Raw genomic sequence first — 13,912 nt, 5'->3', positions numbered from 1 at the left:
AGTGTGTGTATGTTAGGTGCTTGATTTGTACACCTGTGACTATAAAGGTTATTGAAACACCTGAATTCAGTTATTTGGGTGGGTGCATAAATACTTATGGCAGTATAGCATACATCATAGCAGGTCTTATTACCATCTTGTAGCCCTTACCTTTGACTCTTGCTGCTATCGTCTATCACAAATCACCCCTAACACCGTTCTCTGCCTACTCCACCCTGGCTGCACTCTTTTCTTCACCTCTGTTAAGCACCATTTGTTGCTTCGGATTTGCATGAGACAGGCGAAAGTACTTAAACTCATCTGACTTCACCCCTTCTGCTCATTGAATGGTCACTGTTACACCTGTCTCCTTCTCGTTCACAGACGTGTATTCTAACTTTCATTCCTCCTTTCTAGAGCATACCTCCACCCCAGCTGTTTCTCTTCCACCTGCTACTTACTCTCAGGGGCAATCGCAATGTCATCAAACGTTATAGTCGATAGAGAATTCTGCGCTACTACTACAAACGAGGGCTCATCAGGCCCAATCCCTGATGTAATCCTACCCCCACCTTAAACTCATCTGTCACTCCTAACATACACCTCATCACTGTCTCACTGTCCTCAAACATGCCGTGGACCTGCGTCACATACTGATGCATGCAAACATATTGAACGTGAATCATTGTCGGATTCTAAATTGTTGTTTTTCCATGAAAAGATTTATGGCAACAGTATTATTGTATTATTGGAGATGTTCATTTGTAAGTATGATCTGAACAAATTGCTGTTAATATAGTCACTGTTACGTTTTCATCAAAAAAGATCCACATTCATCTCTGCTGAAATGAGTTTGACAGTAAACATTTATTATGAAGTTAAAGTGATGCTATGCTCCTGCTACTTCAGTGTTGTTTGCTTTTATTACTTCCCTATGCGTGATTGTACAAGTGTGAATTAGAATGCCAATAAAAATCTTGAGAGTTCATTATCAAGCCTATCAAAGAGATTCTCCCAGGAAGCTGATAAGTGGAGGTGCTGTAAATTGGCATAATCGAGATTTAAAATGATATTATTCTCATGTCTCACAGCTTGTTCCCACTTGATGATTGCAGACTACAAGATGATTTGTATTGACATACGGAGCATAATGCCTTTGCATTGTTTGCTTCCAAATTGTTTGCTAATTCAAAGTTGGGAGTGAGAATGTTTCCAGACAATAAACAAATTAGGGCTGGAAATCGGCAACATGAATTTCAAATCAGATTTGAAACTCGTGTGGCTGTCAGTCCTTCTTGCAGCAGCTCAGGCAGTTAATCTGGAAAAATCCTTTCAGTATATTAAATTAGTGGCAGCTGTGGACTGACTGAAACAGTAAGTGTCACATTGAAAGTGTTTTTCTTAAATAAAGCTGATTTGTTAATGTTATCCTTAATTCACCTCCAGCTGCTGCAACACAATGCGCACTTTCTTCTTGCCAGACTTTCTCTGGTAACAACAAAAAATGCCTACAAAACGGCTCTCTTGAGCAGCTGAGTGCTCAAGAGAGGTGAAGAAAGGGTTGAGTGGTTGGAGACGACTATTGGGGTGATTTGTGACAGAAGGAAGCTGCAAGAGTGAAAAGAAAGGTTTACAAGATGGTACTGAGACCTACTATGATGTGTGGTTTGGCACTTACAACAAAGACAAGAAGCCGAGTTGAAGATGCTAAGATTTTTGTTAGGACTGACTGGAATGGAAAAGAAATGAGGAACAGCTGAGGTTGAGTGGTTTAGAGACAACGTTAGAGAGGCAAGGTTTAGACAGTTGGGACATGTGCAGAGGAAGTATAGTGGATATACTGGACACAGGATGTTGAATATGGAGCTCCCAGGCAGAAGGACAAGAGAAAGACCACAGAAGCGACAGAAGAGGATGTTAGAGATCGAGTGAGATGAAAGCAGACAATCTGCTGTGGCGAGCCCTAAAGGCACCAGGCGATAGAAGAAGAAAATTTGAATCATTCAAACATGAAGTCCAGGGTTTCACTGGGAGGACTGTCTAAACTGTTTGATGAGGAATCAGAGGTCAGTTGCATACCGGCAGTACAGGCACTTTTGGCTGCTCCCTTATTTTCTTCGCCACAGCAGATGGATCCACTCGTTTGATTTGGTTCACACAATTTTATGCCAGATGCCATTTCTGATGCAGTCCTCTCTTTTATCCGGGCTTAGTGCTGGCATTATGTCGCCTTCTGACTGGATTTGTGTTTCCTCACGGTCTTGAACTGAGGATCTTTCACTTGTGAGACAAATGTGTTAACCACTGTAGCGCTAAATTGTTGTTTTGTTACCTTCACAGTTGAAACTGAAGAGACTGATAAGAAACTTGATAATCCACCAAGGTTTAGTCATGTTCAAAACGTTTCCTGTATAAAATGTGGGCATTGATACACTTTGATGATGCTCCCGATTTGCCTTTTTTTTCCCTTCTGTTAGAAACTCTAGAAGGACTGTAACCTTGATTATTGCAACTGTTCAAGGCATGTTGTTGTGCAGTCGAAACATGGCTTGATTGAAGGACTGTCTGCAAGCGAACACGTAACATGGTATTAATGGCCTATTTTAGCAACACACACACAGCATGTTGCAATCCCTCCTGAAGGAAAATAGCTGAATATTGATTTACACTTTGAGTTTCTGGCTTCCAGGCAGTGAGAACTACTGACAGACTATCACTGAGACAAATAAGCTCATCTGTTGACTCTACAAAAAAGGATTTTTTTGTGCAAACATTTGAACAGTCTACAATAAGGGTCCCAATGTGTTGTAACTCCATGTGTAGTTACAGATGCAATCATGGCACTTCTTCAGTGTTCTCATGTCTGCTTAGTTCTTGCATGATGACTACCGACTTACATACCTGTTGTTTGCGCGTGTAAAGGTTCAGGTAACAGTGTGCAAGTGTAGCAAGAAATAAGGAAGATAAAATGGCTCATACAAAGTCTTGTTTTTGTGTGTCTGTGTGTCTCCTCTTGCTTAGTGACAGGATGTGGTATTGTCTCTCTGTTTTCACTTCAATCTTCTAGGAGATCAAAATAGAGCAATTATAACAATCCTTTCATTTATCTGTCTAAGGAGTATTTCCCCTGAAAACAATAAATAGCATTTGACCAAAAGCAATATTGCTGAAAAGCTTTGTAAATGGAAGATTGAATGTCGTTTAAAATGCTGAATATATAAAACATTGTGATTTAGTTTCATGAAACAAAAGCCCCTTTCTAACAGGAAATAGGGCTGACTGCATTAGTAATACAATAAAACATGATTACATCTATGCTTGTGGAATCACTGTTATAACAGTTTCACCTGAATTCATTATTTCTCTCCATCTGTCTGACTGTGTAATTCTCTTTGTTTCATTCTTTCCTCCAGCCTCACTGTGCAGCAGTGCCAGCCCCTACCACGAGGTGATGCGGATGGAAAGACGTCTGCGCTCCTCGTCCGAGGGGGCTGGTGGTCCTCGTATCCATGGAAACCACAGAGAAGCCCCCGGCATGGAGGGATGTGGTCTGCTCAAACACAGAAACAACTCCTCATCGTCTAAACTCGGGAGCCTGGTAGGGCTTAAGCTTTCTGTGTTTGTTTGTGTGTTTATTCGACAGCAGTGCCCTTTGATGATTATGTCATCAGTAGTTGTTTACGCACATTTGCGGTAAACTATTTTTTATTTATGTATATATATTTTACATCAGCTAGTCATATATTTTTGTGAGGTTATAATACATAATAAAGCACAAAAGTGTAAAGAGAAAAAAAAGTGTTTTTGTATATTTAAAGCACTTTTGTGCTTTATTATTTGTGTGGTATTGTGTTGCTTTATATCATGCATATATGCTCATTTGTGTTGAGGTGTCTACGGGAGTTTTGCCTTTTTGGTCAGTGATGGAGGCACTTTATTAAATGCACGCATCTCAGATGAGATATTGGCCACACCACTCTGTTGGCCCTGCTTCAAAGAAATTCTCCTCAGAAACATAGCTAACATGAAGGGACAATTGATTTTATTGTGATAAATGCTGTAACAACCAACTGTGGAAACAGTGTTACAGGTATTTAAGGTGTTTTTATGCCTACGGTTTGTTTACTCTGGTATGGAGTTTGTGATTTTGATTCTTTTCACACAGAAAATTCAAGCAAATCCAAAAGCATCACTACAAATCACGTGAACTAAATAAATACAGAAGGAGATAAAAAATGTAGTCCTTTGACCAAATTGTCAATAAGGCAACATACCAAGTGAGCTACTGGTTAATTTTGCAGGTAGTTGCTATAGTTTGTTCATGTCTATAATGCTCTGCTGCATCCCAGAATGGGCCACATACAGGAAGGCGTTTAGCTCCAACTTTCAGCATACACACAGTAGTTGGATCGGATCAAAGTCGGATCACATTTATGCCAAAAACAAACCCCACTGGAGTTTATCTGGAACTGGACTCATACCACCTTCTCCAAAGCGTCTTGTTTTGATCCACACCTGAGTGGAATTACCACATTAACATCTGCACAAACAAACTACACTAAGGGTGGGGTATACTGGTGCTGAATAAAAGTTGTGCAGTTCTAAATGTAAAACGTTCACGCTGGCTAAAGGACCCTTAAAGAGGATACTTGTGGAAATGCTGCTGGGTTTGGTCACTTTCACTAACAACATCAAGTCATTATTAAAGTAGTGCTACGACTCTCTGACCTTACTGTGCAAACACAGCAATGGTGTAAACACTGTACTGCCTGTTCATACTGGCACGCCTACTCAGTGTACATGAAGGGTTATTTGAAATGCATTTACAGGCTTACTAGTACTACTTACTACTTAATTTAAAAAAAAAAATTTAACCTTGTCTGGATGAAGACGGTTTGCTATTTAAAACCATGTTTTTAAAGGATTACATTTAATTTCAACAATACACATAAAGATAATGAGGGGAAAAATACCCTTTTTAGTTGATTACTTGATTGTCATTTCAAGTATCAAATTGTGTCTCTTTTGAAAGGGAATAAAAAGAGAAGATGTAATTGGCCTCAATCATAGCCGACCACTAATGCAATGCCATTTAATATGTAATGTAATAAAGGATCCGGCCTAATCTCACTCAGTGCTCATGCCTCTGGCTATGCAAACACTAAATGTTCCAGCATGCCCTCAGCAATGCAGACATAGCTCTGTTTACTTTTTCAGCTTTGACTCAGAAAAAAAAGTTGTAAATTGTTGGTGTGATGGTATGTTGGTGGTGAGTAAGTGTCCTGATAATCTCAGGAAGTAACATTTTGAAATGAGACGCTGTTGAATCGACTGTAAATGAAATGGTGAATGCAGAAGTGTACACTGTAGAGGTGGAACAGTTTATTGAGGGTCACCACTTCTTGATTTTTTTTAGCTGTACTTAACAAACGGATTAGGGAAAAGTGGTTCATCAACTCACAGATTATTACTAAGGGATCTACATGCTCAGCAAAGCTGGTTGTGTCATTTAAATGATGTTCAATTGGTACCCAAATGGGGCCCAAAGTGGGACAATAAAATATCCCCCCAACTCTTGATACTAGGCAGGATGGATCCATGATTTCATGCCTCAGTTTCCTGCTCTTAAACTGACAGGAAGTGGCACCCGGAGTGGTCTTCTGCTGTTGTACATTCAGAGATGCTCTTCTGCATACCTGGCTTGTAACGAGTGTTTGTGTGAGTTACTTTTGCTTTCTTTATCAGCTAGAAGCAGTCCAGCTGATAAGAAGCCAGACGTCTGGCATCAACAAGGCATTTTCACTCAGAGAACTGCATGCTCATTGGTTAGTTTCTCTTTTTTAGACCATTCTTTGTAAACACTATAGATGGCTGTATGGGAAATTGCCAATAGATCAGCAGTTTCACCGTGCCGATTTGAATATGGCAGGGTTACTGCACTCTAATTCTTGGTCGGTGAGTGCATGTCAGGTGTAGATGATGGTCTTGCAGTGTATTGCCAAATCCCTCATTGCTATGGTATTGTATCATACTATGAGGGATTGTGTGATTCCAACCCCTAATACAAGTCTTTTATACCTTACTCATTGCATCTGTCTCTGGACATGATGCACACTTCAGTAAAGATGAAGGAATGTCTTCTTTCCCTTTTCTTTGTATATAAAGGGCCCGTCAGGGGCCTGAGTCATGAAGGAAAGGTACGAGCCTGGGAGTGTGTATTATGCATCACCACTGTTACCGTCATGTAAATTTGTGGGGTAGCTGTTAGGTATATACCTAAGTGTGAGCTTTCTAATTAAATACAGAACTAAACTTAGTGAGGGCATGACTGGGATACAAATGGTTTGCTTATTGTTTATACGTATACTGTTTGGATGATTATGGTGGTAATGTGTTACAGAGCCTGTGGGATACAGTGATTATGCGACGCAAAACAGAGAACGGCTGAAGGATACAATGCAAAAAACTAAAGATTTAGTTTACAGTGACAAATGACTAATTTGTTAAATTTGCAAAGATAAACTGTGACGCGCCGCTGTGGACTGAAGCAAGCTGATGTTTGCTTGAGCCGTTTGGCGATTTCATTCCAGTAGTTATTGTTGTTTGATATCCCTCTGAGAAGCTGTGAGATATTTATTTTGTCACCATATTCAGTGTTGTTTGCTCATAAGTCTCTCAATGACAGCTGTGATAATACTGTGACAGTCTGACAATGATTACACTCAAAAGTGGCTGAAAAAAACATTCTTGGGGAATTGTCTCTTATCTCAGAGAACAAACAACTTTGAACATGGATTTTAGTTTGTAGTTTGATGGATATGTATATGGCAGAATTCACTGTTTTACTTATGTATATCGACTATCGACAGTCTCTTGATTGCTAGACAGTGTTGTAATACAGAGTGGCTCTTGTTTTCATATTTCTCAGTCTGATTGTTGCCTTGTGCAGGCTAGATAGCATAAATGGCACTTGTATTAATCATACACAGATAAGGATTCACTTCCTCTCCAAGACAGAATTTGTAATGACCACAAGCAGACGGTTTGGTTTGGGAATGAAAAACAGAGAGGATGTTCGCACATACTGGTGTTATATGCTCTCTTGGCCCCAAGACAGCACATAAAAGCAGTACCAATTATGATATACTTGAAAGTTCAAATCAAATGATTTTCTCTGAGGCTAATGCACAATGGTTATACTGCAGAGCCCTGACAGTAATGGTTTATGGAGAAAAGATCTTGCAACTTATACGCACCAATGACTAGATGAGCCAAAATGCTGCAAAATAAACACCAATTTAAGGTGGTTTTGAAGTATGCAGTTGTCACATTTAGTGTGTAGATTGTCGTGCAGAGGTCCCGAGCACAGAACGCTGCAGGCAGAGCACTAAAGGAAATGTAAAACTTTATTGTGGATTATCAGAGTCCTAAACTACAAAACTGTGGACTGTAATTCAAGAAAGTACCAGGAAACACCTGAGCAAGTGAAGGACAGCTCACACGGAGAGTCACTCAACAGGACAAAGGACATAAGGAGGACTAGAGTGTATATAAACACAAGGACTGTTAGGGATAAGGGACAGGTACACACAGTCAGGGCAATCATGGGAGTCAGACACTAAGCAACATTCAAGGCAAGACAATACAGAAAACATATGCCAAATGAAACCCAAACAACCCAAAGACACATAACTAAATGTGGACGTAAGAAGACTTGGACTAAACAAGAGGACAGATACAAGGAAACACTAGAGGACAAAGTCATAAACTTAGAAAAACAAGACAACTACACTCATGAAAATTAACAAGCTCAAAAGAGAAATTGAAATTCAACAACTAAACATTATAACAGTAATTCATCTTAACGGGCATCCAGACTCCATAAACACTAAACAGTAACCAGAATAACCAGGAAGTCGTGCTCAAGATACTGGAAATATAATAGAAAAACCAGGAGACTATAAAGAGCAGCGCTCAAGCAATACAAAACAACTGGCAATCACTGAGAACGTGATCCAAAACACCGAATCCTAACAGAGAAAATGAATACCAAGAAAACCACGAGATGACAACAGGAATCAAAAACATCTGTAACATCACAAGAAATCAAAACAAGAATCGACTGTTTAACAAAACTCAGACTTGAATATATTCACTCAGATAAGATAGACAAGTACCTGAGATCAAGGCAGCAGTAAATTATCGCATCATCATCATTATTATTATTATTATAAGTAAGGTTATTGTTGTTAATTAATTAGGTTTTATTTAACTGGTTGTCAGCACTTGAGAGGCTTTGGTGCGCATATTTTATTGAGACTGTTCTAATGTGTTGTTCAGTTATTGTAGTAGTAACAAAAAAAACAGTAAAAAAAATGTGGTAAAACTTAACATTTAGAATTATTAAAAATTATGTTGAAACAAGCAAATCTAGTCAGCTGAATAAAGGCAAGAATTAATAATGAATTTAAAAGAAAAAGTAACAAATTGCAATAGCTTTCTTTATATGTAAGTCTGACAGCTAGCTCATGAAAATTCAAATATATTCTTTATTATTTATTGCAAATTGAGAATGAGTAGTCTGTAATAATAATAATGATAATAATAATGATAAAAGCTATTTATATGGAAACAAACTGATCCTTGAATTAGTGCTCCATGGCAATTTCCCCCGACTGTACACGTCGCAGACCGTGAAGATTTGATACTGGAAATAAATATGTCTTCACTTGTTTCACTGTAAAGAGGATCTGAAAGCTGGTCTGATCGACACTTTTTCTCTGAGAAAGCCTCGTGTCAGAGTTGAAGTTGTTTTTTGTGTTGTTAAATTTGCCTGCGAGTTCCTGCTCTGACTTGTCAAAATGCTTGCAAACTTTCATCAGGCCTTCCAAGATGACCTGAAATAAATCTTAACCTGCAATATGTGATATCTTCTTAATCTTCTCGGGAAGACTTCATGCTTCCGAAGTTAGAAATGTAGCTCTGTCAGTCTAAGCCACGCGTTCGGAGCGAGTTTCTTACAGCGTCAGCGGTGCAAATATCTGGATTTGTTTCTCTTATCGAATCGCCCGTTGAATATGAAAACGTTTTACTCGGGTTGCTTCGGTCTTGGACGACTGGTGTTTCTGTATTGAGTGATGGCTGTTAGAAAATGTCAAATGTCAGGTGTTAAGTTGTGAAACAAGGTTTTTTTCCCTTCAAGTAGGTGTTATTCAACGGAAGTTTCACTGGACGTTCAATCCTTCATGCCCTCAGGCGCACTGTAAACACAACTGGCTGCGAATCGTCGACTCAGACAGAAAGGAAGTCATTTTTTACTCCATAAATATCTGCAGCCATAATACCTGGCTGCAAAGCCAAATTGCTCTGCTGCGATACTAATGCATTCACCACCTTAAAGAAGTGAATAAATGTAATTTTCATAGACTGTATATGTGGTATTTTTTACAGAGTGCGAATGGAAACCTCTGGCTTTTTATGGACAGAGAGAATCTCTTGCTTCCTCTTATCCCTGTTTTGGATGTCATTCTGCTAGGCATTTAAGAGATGGAGCCATTTTTTGATGAGAGCAGAATCTGATATTATCTCTATTAACTCAAGGATTATACTCATTCAACTCACATTAGTGATGTAAAAAAGGTGACATCTCAGGCTTGTAAAATCGTATTAACACATTTCTGTGGTTGGAGGGGCACATTAAAATGGGTAATTTTGCTTCAAATGAAGTCTGTGTGCAGTAGCATCACACAGTATGGCTCTTCATTTCTTTTCCCAATACCTTTTAGCTATTAGCTTTAATGCCTGAAATGAGGGCTTACGTGTTCAGGCGCATCACACTGAAATGCGTTCGGTGCTTTTTCTGATGTTTACCGCACCGCCATCCAGAGGGGGAAAGGAAAGGATAGAATTTTGACTGTTCATAAACACGTAACTGCTGCTTTGGAGAACATAAAGTCAACTGATTTGAAATTCAGAGGTGTGTTTAATGGTCAGGGATGCCACTGAGCTTTGAGGTTCAGATGGGAGGAGATCGATACAGAGTTGCTCGGAGGCAGTTTATGTCCAAACAACAGTGATGAGGGGTGAACAGAGATGGTTATTGGATTTTCTGATGCATTTTAATCTGTAGATGTTGTGCCAGACTGGTACTTGGTAGTTTGTGAATGCTGGTATTTCACTCTGGTTTTGGTTTGTAACTTTTTAGTGCACACAAGTTCAGGGAAGATCTTTCTACCAGTACAACCAGGACAGGAATGCTACCCACTTACACTACATGTTGATGCAGAACTGCATTGACATGCAGGTTGTGATTTTCATTTGAGTCAACAGAGACCTGCTGATGATAAAAACATGTTCCCAGGGAGGTTGACATATATGAGTTTATGTAGAAGTGTCTCATAAATATTACATTAGCTGATAAAGAAAGCCTATAAGTACACTTCCTGTTAGGCAGGAATATGCAGTGTTTTAATACATGTATTTGCCACACTATACTTCTGTGTGTTTTTTGCAGTGAATTTACCCATTTGTAACCATTGGATGGCAGTATTGACTTTTAAAATCCTGAACGTAAAGGAAACACATCTTACTGCGTCATTATAACCTCATAATGCCAAGAACATGGAAGCTTCTGCTGAAAGATTACAAGTGAATATCTGCTGTTAAGTGATGAAGCATGACTCACTGCGCTGCTGTGGCTATAGCTCATTTAAGAGACGAAGGATTAGGAAAACCTTATCAGTTATTTTCTGAAATTTAAAGAGTTTGTAAGAAATTTTAAAACCGTAACGTCAGTGAAGATAATGTTGATATTTCAAGGCCACCCAAGGTGGAGGGAGGTTTTCTTGTTGGATTATTATTGTTGACGTTTGGACAACACTGGTTTTTACATAAGAGAATTAATTTAAACTCAGTAATCAGAAGGCACTGGCTCGTTTTTTGTCATGATTTCTAGTTGTTTTTTCCCCTTGTTTATTCATCAGCAATTTTTAGCCTGTGAAGCATGGTAAAAGCTGACAGTGGCTGCACCAAACTACAGCCTCATTGAGCACTTTCTCAAACTAAACCCTTTATTAATCGTCCCTGCATAACAAGAAGAGCAATTTGTTCTCGATAGTTTGGATGTAATGATGAAGAACTAAATATCTTATTAAATGCAAGCAGAATGGGGGAAGAAATACAGTGCACTATTAAAAAGAACTGCATTATTATCATTTCTAATATTTATAACGTTTAATTTCTTCAGCTAAGTGATTCTTCTTCTGATTGTTCTGACCCACCTGGATTACTTTGATGAGAATCGTTTCATAATTTTTTGTAAAGTTGTCACATAGTAATTAGTATTCTGCGTTTCAGCGTTTGTTTTCGGAACCTTTTTGATTAATGACTACCTCGCTGAAATTGTATTAAAACGATCTATCATAAGAACATCAGGCAAAAAAATTCTCTTTTATTTTTGTTCATTTTACAAAAGCAGGAAAAAAACCACCAGCGTGTATTATGTTATTGTGAGGATAATAATTAGTCGTTGCTTTATCGCTCACCTTTTCGGAGTTTGTTTCATGTTTGTGTTTTTGCTCTTTCTCATCAGGATGTTCTGAACAACCTGGGTTCCTCAGAGCTGGATGAAGACGACCTCATGTTAGATCTGGATCTCTCCGATGATCAGCGACACCGACATGGTAACGTTTTTTCTGCTGTTTCCGCCATAATAAACATTTGCATATTTTGCGGTGACATTGTAGGAAACTCGGTGAGAGAATTCTGCAACCATTTTTAATCTTTTTAACCAGTTCTTAGCAGATTTCACTGATGATTCTGTACATGCAAAGTTCATTTAGATAATACTTCAAAATAGCTTTTCAAGATGCCTCCTATGCAGCGGGACTTGTTTCTAGAAGAACTCTGTGTAGGGGAGTTAATGGACATGTGACTGGATGATGAACAATTGCATCATAAGTTAAAACCCTGAGATATCTTTTGGAATTAAACAAGTTCTTTTACTCTTTATGATTCATGATTTGCACTCCCATTTACTACAATGACAAAAGACTTCATTGCGACTTTTACACTTTGGTAATCCATCCAGTCTGGGGGGCCGGATTGGACCCTCTTTGAGGACAGTTCTGACCCCCCAGACTCATGTTTGTAGGTTACATTACTCACGTCCTTTATATCTGTATCTCTTTTAATTAAAGGGAATATCTCCTCTCTCACCTTCCTCTCTGATGTCACAGTCGCTCCCCTGTCTTGTTTTGCTTCAATCTTTGCCTCTCTTTTTCCTTTATTAGTACACTTCTCCCTCATCACCTTAAAGCATGAAACCAGTGTTCTCCCTGCTTCTTTCAACACGTGCTGGGACTTTGATGCGGCTGCCTCATTTACACCAATTCATCTCCTTTGTTGTTCTGGCATTTCCATCACACTTCTCCTGACATGCGTCACAGTTGAAAAGTGTCTGTCGGAGGAAAATCGTTGCTCGTGCCCTGCCACGGTAGAGCATAGGAGTGCCAAACACCCTGAACCCCAGCTTCCTCTCATACAACACATAAGAATAGTATTGCGCTGAAAAAGTGCAGTGTAACCACCAAACATACAAATCTGTTAAGAGAAACTCTGTGTGTGCTCATGTATTGGCTTTTATTGCATCCATGTCTTAAAAATGGGATTTTTCTGTTATGAGTCAATGTTACAGTGAAATCGTTAGATTTTAACCAGCAGTGCTGTTTGTTTGCGCAGACATAACTGAGCAAAATCGAAAGCTCTTGCAGTTACTGTCTGTACTGATTATATTTCTGACCTGTGCTTGCAAAGGTTTAGTTCGTATTAATATGCGTCAAACCAGACAGATATACATAGTTGATGTGTGGTAGAGTGCAACACACGAAGAAAATGACTCAACGAGGTAAACATAAGCTTGTGATCATACTCCATTTCTGTGCTTCATGTTGCTCAGACACAGGGACTACAACAATGCAGCGACGGGGTGCGTTTATGTCAGCTCGACTAGCTTTGTCTCTTATCAACAGATCTATCGGTGAAATTATATGTTAATGTGAGGTTGGATTCATCTATTTCTAGGCCATATTTAAGTCCCAGATGGGCTCCTAGAATATTGCAGTTGCAGTCAAATAAAGTAAAATGCTCAGCAGCACTGAGAAGTAAAGAATACAATGGAAGCTTCAGCGCTAATAAACAGAATTTCCTATGCTTATGGGGTTTGAAGAGCATTGGGAGGCTGGGTGGTTCACTCACACAGCCAGTCAAAACACACACACACACACACGCACTGAAAAGATCTCTACAGGCACTGGCTGATGCAGAGCTAAGGGAGGCACCATCATTAATATACACACTAGCACACAAGCGTGCATGCTTAGTCATTAGACCTAATGGTTTGCAGACTGTAGCATGAAATTAAAGGTTTGATGAATTGTTCTCATAAAGTCAAGGGACTAAGACTCTGTGCTGGCATTAGAAGAGTAAGGTTCTTCCACAAACTCAAATTACAGGAACTCATTTAAACACACCGTAACAGACATTCACGCAGAATACACAATACAGACACGCGCAGATCCATGCACAGGTTCATATAAAGATGTATGCAGACACACAGACGTACACAATTTGATGCGCACCCATCTCACAATCCCTTACGCCCACGCACTCATCGGTACTCCTCATTTTGACCTCTCTCAGGTGGCTTGTTGAAGCCGTTATTAAAAAGCAAGCAGTTTCACAGCAATTTATGGCCCACAGGGCTCTGCGTTCTCACTCCTATAGTGACTCATGCCCTGTGGAATCACACAGGGACAGTGTGAGAGACAGAGACCTTTGCAAAGACATAAAGAAATACCTTTATGTTGGCTTTATATCCAACTTTTATTTCACTGTCTTTTATATTGGCCTGTTAAATGTGCCATTGAATATTTAG

General features: G+C 39.3%; 1 protein-coding gene across 3 annotated transcripts in view; it reads left to right on the top strand.

Moving 5' to 3' along the window:
- Positions 1 to 13,912, top strand: part of ccser1 (coiled-coil serine-rich protein 1) — a 122,573-nt gene that overhangs the window by 8,621 nt on the left and 100,040 nt on the right. For all 3 annotated transcript variants that reach the window (XM_005722015.1, XM_013915077.1, XM_005722016.1), the window contains 2 exons: positions 3,393 to 3,577; positions 11,570 to 11,660. In XM_005722015.1, the coding sequence (XP_005722072.1) occupies positions 3,393 to 3,577; positions 11,570 to 11,660 (276 nt within the window). The remainder of the gene's footprint in view (positions 1 to 3,392; positions 3,578 to 11,569; positions 11,661 to 13,912) is intronic.

Source organism: Pundamilia nyererei, unplaced genomic scaffold (assembly GCF_000239375.1).
Source record: "Pundamilia nyererei isolate P.nyererei 1_Seehausen unplaced genomic scaffold, PunNye1.0 scaffold00006, whole genome shotgun sequence".
Classification (NCBI taxonomy): Eukaryota; Metazoa; Chordata; class Actinopteri; order Cichliformes; family Cichlidae; genus Pundamilia; species Pundamilia nyererei.
Note: the sequence above shows the minus strand (reverse complement) of the source record. Positions and strands in the feature narration are given on the sequence as shown.